At 35.7% G+C, this 10631-nt stretch overlaps 1 protein-coding gene and 1 long non-coding RNA gene across 2 annotated transcripts; both read left to right on the top strand.

The window, feature by feature from the left end:
* Positions 1-606: 606 nt before the first annotated feature.
* LOC107834073 (uncharacterized) lies at positions 607-3842 on the top strand. Its single transcript, XR_001659859.1, has 4 exons — positions 607-698; positions 857-925; positions 1186-1542; positions 2790-3842. It is a non-coding gene; the product is annotated as an uncharacterized LOC107834073 (long non-coding RNA).
* A 3419-nt stretch (positions 3843-7261) lies between these two features.
* LOC103129537 (secretory phospholipase A2 receptor) lies at positions 7262-10619 on the top strand. Its single transcript, XM_016664804.1, has 5 exons — positions 7262-7350; positions 7509-7577; positions 7838-8194; positions 9417-9735; positions 10161-10619. The coding sequence occupies exons 2-5, from the start codon at positions 7544-7546 to the stop codon at positions 10543-10545; spliced, it is 1095 nt and encodes a 364-aa protein (XP_016520290.1). The 5' UTR covers positions 7262-7350; positions 7509-7543; the 3' UTR covers positions 10546-10619.
* The last annotated feature ends 12 nt before the right edge of the window (positions 10620-10631 follow it).

The raw sequence follows: 10631 nt of genomic DNA, 5'->3' as shown, positions 1-10631 counted from the left end.
TATATAGGCCTAATGCAAAAATAAAGAAAGTGTTATCAGAACTGACATTTACTTGGTTTTTGTTTCCACCTAATATTCCCACCTATTATAGTTTTCTATTATGTTTATTTAACTTTCAAGTTAATTTATTGATGATGACTCTCGACAAAGTTCATTTTCGTTTTTGATACCTTTCACGAGTTCTAGTCCAGTATTTGTTTGTCATTAAAGATAATGCATTTTCTAGGAAATGCAGTTCGGATTGACAAAAACAAACAAACAAACAAAAAAAAAAAAAAAGGACATGTCAGGGAAGGAAACATTCTTTAAAGTTCAAGCAAAAAAATTAACAAGGTTTTAATCCTGATGCTAGGAAAGTTAAGAGTAACCCGTTAGTTTACAATCAATTCTCAAAAAACTGTAAAACCATCATCTTCCAAAACCAAACCAGTTGGTGACATTTTAATAAGTTGCTGAAAATTTTCAATAGATTCATAAACTGGAGAGAGAGAATAAAAAAACGTCATGAGCGAGTCATTCCCTCAGAAAGATGCGGTCTCCATTTTGGTCTGATTTGACTATGACTTGGCTGCACTTTACCATCTTGTTATTCATTAATTTCAGGACGTCTTTGTTTTTGAATGTGTAAACTCTGTTTCCGAATATTAAACTGATCCACACGAAATGGAAAGTGCACTCTGCACCAGATGCTTCAGCAAGTAAGACCTGAACTTATTCTTACTTACTGATAAATAATTTGTACTTGTTTCTGATATATTAGGCTGTTACACCCTCTTATATGCAGCATGTAGATGATGGGAACAGTATTATTTACTGTATTCATTTGAAAGGTTTTTCTTTTCACCTTTTTCTCTAGTTTGTTTGTGCAGAAGAATTGTTGAGCTGCAGACAATGATGAAAGTTTTGTTCCTCGTTCTGTGTTCAGGTAAGCATTGTTTTATTTGTCTTAATTTAAATCACGTTTGTGTTTGTTGTGTTTATCTTACTTTTTTTTTGTCGGATTAATTATAAATTTTGCCTGCAGTAATTTTAGTCGCTTTCCCTGTAAGAACCGCCTCGCGGTGAAAATGTGCACAAACCAATTAACTTTGCACAAGAAACATAGAATATACCTTACATTTCATCTTATAGAAGTGAAGCTCCTGTAAACAAACTTATTTATAGTACATTATTGTCTTTTTGCAGGAATTTTGCAGTTTTCATTAGTTGCATACCGTCTGCGATACTTTAATGATCCAAAAGAGAGTCTGAACTGGACTGACGCAAAACAATACTGTGTTGAAGAGGGAGGATCATTACTGAGTCTGCATGATGAAGAGGAGGAGAGGATGATACTTAATTACACTAACCACGACCTTATGTTTTGGCTTGGCCTCAAGAAGAAGGATAATGATACTCTCTTTTGGTCAAATGGAGAAATTGTCAACTTTACCAAGTCGACAGTAAACATTAGTGATTTAGATCAACTCTGTGAAGCTTTTGAAAACGGTTCATGGAAGGGTGTTAATTGTTCAGAAGAAAAAGCTTTCATGTGTAAAAATGGTAAGTATAAGCCTGCATTTTCCTTTTTTCTGAAAAAAAAATTACTAATAAAGTTAAAGGAAGATAAATGTTGAGGGATAACATAGCAATAATTAGTGCTTTAACTAATGCAGGTACTCCCCTTTAATATGATAAAATGATACACGGGTCATTTTTATCATATTAATCAATACATAAGTAGCTTTAATAAAAGTAAAATAAAAAAAAGAAAAGCTGGTTCTAAGTCAGATCCACTTGAGCCACGTCAATCATCATGGCGGTAACATGTGTTACAAGTCCTGGGTGTCAGAACTGCTGTAACAGAGTTAACACAATCTGAAGAGAAAATAAACAAGCAGTCAGCAATGACGACCAGCGCTGCTGTTGACATCCAGATTGCATTTTTTTTTTATTCGCTGACTTGTATTAGTAACCAAACTGAGCTCAAATACAAAGAAAGGACTAAACCTCTGATTGTAACTATGGTAACTCAACAATCAAACAATGAATCTTTGCACTTTTACAAAGTAAACTTGACAATCCCTTTGAAACCACTTTGAATCTCTTAATGTATCACCTGAAATTATTGAGACAGTTATAGTCGATAATACCGCTCCTGTCCCCACCTCAGGAAAGCACTATAAATACAGACAGATCAACATGCCGAACTGCAAATGATTAAAAAAAAAAAACTAAATACTGTGGTGGCATTTTTAGGTGCACCACACATGGACATAAAAAGTAACATAAATATAACATCCATATCAGCTCCTTAAAAACAAAGAAGTGATGCGTACATTTTACTCTTGCTATTTCAATAAACCTATTACTGTTCATTTCCTGTTATAAAATATATTTCTTATTATTAGGGCTATCATCTAACAAGACACCAATTTAAAAAAAATGTAAATAGTAGTGAGTGAGAGTTGCTTCTTCCAGGGAAAAAAGTTGTCCTTCAGAGTTAACCCACTTTATGTTGCATATAATGAAGACTTGGAAAACACAGATAAGCTCCTGTACACAATGAAAGCTGGAAAAAATGTACTGATACGCAAAGGAGTTAAATTTTAAAGTGCCAATCCTGCACTTAAAAACACTGGTCATATAAAGACAGTGTTATTTTGGTGAAACCCAATAACCCTAAGTCAATATTTATCTTCTTATGGATTTAACAGTTCAGTTCTATTCAATCAAGTTTATCATTTTGAAGTGTAAATTTACACACGTGCTCACTTGAATCTACTTTCTTTTTGTTTTTTCTTTACCAGGTGAAAATTTCGTCCTTGTAGACGATGTTGAGAGAAACTGGTGCCAGGCAAGGCAACACTGCAGAACACATTTCAGCGATTTAGCGAGTATCATGGACGAACAGCAAAATGAAGACCTGCGACAAAAAAGTCGAGGAAAAAACGTTTGGATCGGGTTTCAGCATGACAACTATGAATGGGCAGACAAAAGTTGTTCAACATTCAGAACTATTAGTGATAGTTCTGACACATTCAGAGGGACATGTGTCTCTTTACATAACGATGGGAGTGAGCTTAATTGGGATCTAATTGAGTGCAATAATACAAAATCAGTCGTTTGTTATAAAGGTTAGCCATACATTTAATACATTTACTGGCAAATATTGTTTGGCTTTATTGAGAAAATTTAGAAATGTTGTAATGCAGAATTAGAACAAATATGCACATTCATCTTAGACATTAATAAGCGAAGCAGTAAAGTTCCAAGAGAATATCCGTGCTATGTTATTGAGAAATAGTGTGACATAAATTTACCTTCTAGGCTCAATTAGATCCAGTAAAGTAAAGTTTAACATGTCATAATTTGGAGTTTTAATCAAATACACAAATAATCAATCCCAAATGCTAAAAATGCATCATCCTATTTCCAGACACTGTCAGCACAATTTATAGACAAGCTAAAGATTAACATGCAGCAAAGGATTAAAAGAATTGCGTTGATGATCTAGGCGAGCCTTTCACTTTCTGTGAGTCTTATTTGTGTTTTTTGTCTTAATTTTCAGGCAATGTGAGAATCATAGTAATCAAGGAGCCCAAAACTTGGGAGGACGCCCTGAATTACTGTGAAGCCAGACATTCACGCTTTCTATGGATTGAGGATGAGGAGGACCAGAAAGCTGTTGGACAGTGGCTAAATTTCACTGTCACTGGTTCTTTGAAGCATTTGTGGATCGGTCTGAGGCAGAGTTCTGTCTTTGGGTTCTGGATTTGGAGTGACCGAATTGCAAACTATAAGAACTGGGAGAATGGAAAACAGCCTGAGATGGCTTTGTTCCGTCACTGTGGTGTGATTGATGCTAAAATCTTCGAATGGAGTGGTGAAGATTGTAAGCTTATGTTACCTTTCCTCTGTGAAGAGGATATAATATACATGAAGACCTAAAATTACAGCTTCATTCAACAGCTGAAAGCCTAATGATGTCATGTTACCACTTCCATCCATCTGTCTGTTTCTCTCTCTCTCTCTGTTATTGGTGGGTTTGATTCTATGTTTAGGTGTTTTTTTTTAATCATTTCATGTAATCAGTGTCCGAATTTTGACTGCATATTTAAGGTCTCATATGTATTTCCAAAAGCAGTATGTAAAATGTTTTGCCTTTTTTTTCTGTTGTGCAGTTTTTGACAAGAGATACTTCCAAATCATATATTTAAAGTGATTAAGTAATTACAGATTTAAAACAAAAATTCTGATAATCAGTGTATAGATTTTTTTTAAAAACGTATGCTCTATATGTTTTATTGTTTTATTGTTTTATTATACAGACACACTTTTCACATGCTCACAAAAGTTGTACTTGCTTAATAAACACAGGAACGCTTGTTTTATGGTGTCTGAGCTCTATATGTTAGGAAACAAAGTTATGGGGAAATGTTACAAAAGCATGAAAAAGGTGGTCTACTACTTTGATTGTGTTAGTGATCCCTGCTTTCTGAGAGTACAGAAAGCATACAGAATCTTCCAGATCAACAGTGTTGTCATTTACGTCTTATAAAAGTGTGTTCTCAAGCATGGAGAAAAATTAAGAGGCTGAAATTTACTCCTGCTTGAGATTTTTCTGTTGATGCAAGTTACTGCAAAATAGAACAAGATGTTTGAATGGTTGAACTTTTTAATTAAAGCTTCTTTTTTTGGAAAGGGGGGGTATTGTTTAAAGTGTGATGGAGTGAATGGAAATTAACTTTGACCAACTTGGAATTTGTTTAGTTAGATCCAACGTTTGAGCCTGTCTTTAAACCTTTTGAATCCCTTTTTGCAACATAGAAGCAGCTTTTTGTGGGAGGTCACAAGAATGCTGCATGTGACATGTAGTGTTAGATAGCAGAGGTGTGGACTCAAATAAGGACTTGGATGTCATAACTTTGGACTTGACTTTGATGCCTTTACCTGGGAGTAAACCTGAGCTGATTCAATAACATTTTCTCTGATTTACTTGGAGTGTTTTTTTTGTCTCCATGCTCTAATATTACCCAGTAATACTGATTAACCAGTGACTGGACTTTTCGGACACTGGAGACACTGACACTGCACTCAAGCGATCTTCATTGTTGGACTACTAACACCAATTGGCTGGACCTCGGTTAAATTGAAAGTAAAGGGGATGAATATTTATGCAATCATTTCTTTTATATTAAATATTTTTATGTTCATTAGTTTTTAGAAATCATATCTCACTTTGACATTAATTTTTTTGTCATTGTCAAATAAAATGTTGCTACAAATGATTTATAAAAGCAATAAAAAGGGTAAGACGTCCATTTCTCTGAATGCTCCGTCTGCAACATGGAGACAGACTCAGCTGTTCTTTCCAATCTCTTAAAAATTAAAACAGGAAAACCAAACATGGACTTTCTAAAAGCTTAGTTGCTATGAAGTTTATTCCTGACAAATCCTTGAACACATTTGTACCAATCGGGGACGAATCAGAGCGTACAACCAAGAAAGGGAGCATAAGAGCAGCAGATGGAGGGCGGGGGGGAAGTGAGAAGAGCAGCAAAGCCTGTCAAACTATTAATGTCATGTTGTGCGCCCGAGGCTCCCGGCGACACCGGAGATGAGTGGACATGTTTAGCATAGTGCGCCGCATGCGTGCACGGCCATAAACACCTGCCAGAGAACTCTGCAGCTACTAGCCATTCTGTGGCATTCTCTAATCACCAGTCTGAACTCTCCCTATTAAATACTCACAGATTCAGTGAAGCCTTTATTATCTGCAGTGGCTCACAGAGATATTGTTCTGGAGTGCCGAAGGTGGCGGTCAGTTTGACTTTTGACATTGTTGCCCGGATGCATTAATAGCTTTCATGTGTTCGTGTCCCACTCGCACTGATAAATCACTACTATTAATGAAACACATTTTGCTGTTAGAACTGAAGCTTTGCTTCAGTAAAAGTGAAGCATTTCACTCAGAAAACCAGCATGTCTATATTTGGTGACCCACTGACGGGTTGCTGAAATATTGCTCAGGATTAGACTTTTTAGTCCAGCACAATCTACAAGTGCTCAACTGGATTGAGACCTGACAAATTTGGGGGCTAAACTAATACCATAAACTCAACTTCTAAGATCCTCTTTGAACCAATTTTGTTTTGTGGGTAGTGTAAAAGTAAACTCCAAGTGAATGATGAGACTCGATGTTTCCCAGAACACTTTTCAATCTCACACTGTCTTCACTGGTTTGCATTTTGGTACCATCTGTCTCCTCTGTAAGCTCCATCCTTATGACAACATGATTCATTACCTTCTTCAGGTGCTTTCTGATTTGGACAAGGGTCTGCATGGACACTGACCGGTATGCTGCTCCACAGCCCAGTACTCGGCAAACTTTGATGCATTATGTATTCTAAAACTCTTCTCCCAGACGCACCAAGGAGCTTCTTCAGCAATCTGAGCAACAGCAGCTCATCAGTTAGACCAGGCGGCACAGGCCGGCTCCCTTCCTCCATGTTTCAATAAATATAGCTCTGGTTTACTACCATTCCTTCTTTGGAGGCCACTCCAAAACTGAAAGACTCGAGGATGTTCATATATATGCATTTTATTTTCATTGCAAGTCTCTTTAATTTCTGTACAAAATGAATGTGGATGCAGTCTTGCCTTGTTAAAGGATGAAAATGAATGAATCCATGAGCCTTATTTTGCACTTGCTCACTTACCTTTTCCAGAACATTCAACCCGGCACGGGGAAAAAAATGNAGTTTTCTATTATGTTTATTTAACTTTCAAGTTAATTTATTGATGATGACTCTCGACAAAGTTCATTTTTGTTTTTGATACCTTTCACGAGTTCTAGTCCAGTATTTGTTTGTCATTAAAGATAATGCATTTTCTAGGAAATGCAGTTCGGATTGACAAAAACAAACAAACAAACAAAAAAAAAAAAAAAGGACATGTCAGGGAAGGAAACATTCTTTAAAGTTCAAGCAAAAAAATTAACAAGGTTTTAATCCTGATGCTAGGAAAGTTAAGAGTAACCCGTTAGTTTACAATCAATTCTCAAAAAACTGTAAAACCATCATCTTCCAAAACCAAACCAGTTGGTGACATTTTAATAAGTTGCTGAAAATTTTCAATAGATTCATAAACTGGAGAGAGAGAATAAAAAAACGTCATGAGCGAGTCATTCCCTCAGAAAGATGCGGTCTCCATTTTGGTCTGATTTGACTATGACTTGGCTGCACTTTACCATCTTGTTATTCATTAATTTCAGGACGTCTTTGTTTTTGAATGTGTAAACTCTGTTTCCGAATATTAAACTGATCCACACGAAATGGAAAGTGCACTCTGCACCAGATGCTTCAGCAAGTAAGACCTGAACTTATTCTTACTTACTGATAAATAATTTGTACTTGTTTCTGATATATTAGGCTGTTACACCCTCTTATATGCAGCATGTAGATGATGGGAACAGTATTATTTACTGTATTCATTTGAAAGGTTTTTCTTTTCACCTTTTTCTCTAGTTTGTTTGTGCAGAAGAATTGTTGAGCTGCAGACAATGATGAAAGTTTTGTTCCTCGTTCTGTGTTCAGGTAAGCATTGTTTTATTTGTCTTAATTTAAATCACGTTTGTGTTTGTTGTGTTTATCTTACTTTTTTTTTGTCGGATTAATTATAAATTTTGTTTGCAGTAATTTTAGTCGCTTACCCTTTAAGAACCAATTCGCTGTGAAAATGTGCACAAACCAATGAACTTTGCACAAGAAACATAGACTATACCTTACATTTCATCTTATAGAAGTGAAGCTCCTGTAAACAAACTTATTTATAGTACATTATTGTCTTTTTGCAGGAATTTTGCAGTTTTCATTAGTTGCATACCGTCTGCGATACTTTAATGATCCAAAAGAGAGTCTGAACTGGACTGACGCAAAACAATACTGTGTTGAAGAGGGAGGATCATTACTGAGTCTGCATGATGAAGAGGAGGAGAGGATGATATTTAATTACACTAACCCCGGACCTGGGTTTTGGATTGGCCTCAAGAAGAAGGATAATTATACTCTCTTTTGGTCAAATGGAGAAATTGTCAACTTTACCAAGTCGACAGTAAACATTAGTGATTTAGATCAACTCTGTGAAGCTTTTGAAAACGGTTCATGGAAGGGTGTTAAATGTTCAGAAGAAAAAGCTTTCATGTGTAAAAATGGTAAGTATAAGCCTGCATTTTCCTTTTTTCTGAAAAAAAAATTACTAATAAAGTTAAAGGAAGATAAATGTTGAGGGATAACATAGCAATAATTAGTGCTTTAACTAATGCAGGTACTCCCCTTTAATATGATAAAATGATACACGGGTCATTTTTATCATATTAATCAATACATAAGTGGCTTTAATAAAAGTAAAATAAAAAAAAGAAAAGCTGGTTCTAAGTCAGATCCACTTGAGCCACGTCAATCATCATGGCGGTAACATGTGTTACAAGTCCTGGGTGTCAGAACTGCTGTAACACAATCTGAAGAGAAAATAAACAAGGAGTCAGCAATGATGACCAGCGCTGCTGTTGACATCCAGATTGCGTTTGTTTTTTTTTGTTGTTTTTTTTGCTGTCTTGTATGAGTAACCAAACTGAGCTCAACCTCTGTAACTATGGTAACTCAACAATCAAACAATGAATATTATTCTTTGCACTTTTACAAAGTAAACTTGACAATCCCTTTGAAACCACTTTGAATCTCTTAATGTATCACCTGAAATTATTGAGACAGTTATAGTCGATAATACCGCTCCTGTCCCCACCTCAGGAAAGCACTATAAATACAGACAGATCAACATGCCGAACTGCAAATGATTAAAAAAAAAAAACTAAATACTGTGGTGGCATTTTTAGGTGCACCACACATGGACATAAAAAGTAACATAAATATAACATCCATATCAGCTCCTTAAAAACAAAGAAGTGATGCGTACATTTTACTCTTGCTATTTCAATAAACCTATTACTGTTCATTTCCTGTTATAAAATATATTTCTTATTATTAGGGCTATCATCTAACAAGACACCAATTTAAAAAAAATGTAAATAGTAGTGAGTGAGAGTTGCTTCTTCCAGGGAAAAAAGTTGTCCTTCAGAGTTAACCCACTTTATGTTGCATATAATGAAGACTTGGAAAACACAGATAAGCTCCTGTACACACTGAAAGCTGGAAAAAATGTACTGATACGCAAAGGAGTTAAATTTTAAAGTGCCAATCCTGCACTTAAAAACACTGGTCAGTGTTATTTTGGTGAAACCCAATAACCCTAAGTCAATATTTATCTTCTTATGGATTTAACAGTTCAGTTCTATTCAATCAAGTTTATCATTTTGAAGTGTAAATTTACACACGTGCTCACTTGACTCTACTTTCTTTTTGTTTTTTCTTTACCAGGTGAAAATTTCGTCCTTGTAGACGATGTTGAGAGAAACTGGTGCCAGGCAAGGCAACACTGCAGAACACATTTCAACAATTTAGCGAGTATCATGGACGAACAGCAAAATGAAGACCTGCGACAAAAAAGTCGAGGAAAAAACGTTTGGATCGGGTTTCAGCATGACAACTATGAATGGGCAGACAAAAGTTGTTCAACATTCAGAACTATTAGTGATAGTTCTGACACATGTGTCTCTTTACATAACAATGGGAATGAGCTTAATTGGATTCCACTTGGGTGCAGTAATGTAAAACCAATCATTTGTTATAAAGGTTAGCTATAAATTTAATACATTTACTGGCAAATATTGTTTGGCTTTATTGAGAAAATTTAGAAATGTTGTAATGCAGAATTAGAACAAATATGCACATTCATCTTAGACATTAATAAGCGAAGCAGTAAAGTTCCAAGAGAATATCCGTGCTATGTTATTGAGAAATAGTGTGACATAAATTTACCTTCTAGGCTCAATTAGATCCAGTAAAGTAAAGTTTAACATGTCATAATTTGGAGTTTTAATCAAATACACAAATAATCAATCCCAAATGCTAAAAATGCATCATCCTATTTCCAGACACTGTCAGCACAATTTATAGACAAGCTAAAGATTAACATGCAGCAAAGGATTAAAAGAATTGCGTTGATGATCTAGGCGAGCCTTTCACTTTCTGTGAGTCTTATTTGTGTTTTTTGTCTTAATTTTCAGGCAATGTGAGAATCATAGTAATCAAGGAGCCCAAAACTTGGGAGGACGCCCTGAATTACTGTGAAGCCAGACATTCACGCTTTCTATGGATTGAGGATGAGGAGGACCAGAAAGCTGTTGGACAGTGGCTAAATTTCACTGTCACTGGTTCTTTGAAGCATTTGTGGATCGGTCTGAGGCAGAGTTCTGTCTTTGGGTTCTGGATTTGGAGTGACCGAATTGCAAACTATAAGAACTGGGAGAATGGAAAACAGCCTGAGATGGCTTTGTTCCGTCACTGTGGTGTGATTGATGCTAAAACCTTCAAATGGAGTGGTGAAGATTGTAAGCTTAAGTTACCTTTCCTCTGTGAGGAGGATATAATATACATGAAGACCTAAAATTACAGCTTCATTCAACAGCTGAAAGCCTAATGATGTCATGTTACCACTTCCATCCATCTGTCTGTTTCTCTCTCTCTCTCTGT

This window comes from Poecilia formosa, unplaced genomic scaffold (assembly GCF_000485575.1).
Source record: "Poecilia formosa unplaced genomic scaffold, Poecilia_formosa-5.1.2 Scaffold9, whole genome shotgun sequence".
NCBI classification, from domain to species: Eukaryota; Metazoa; Chordata; class Actinopteri; order Cyprinodontiformes; family Poeciliidae; genus Poecilia; species Poecilia formosa.
The sequence above is the reverse complement of the archived record's forward strand: the minus strand, read 5'-3'. Positions and strand labels throughout refer to the sequence as shown.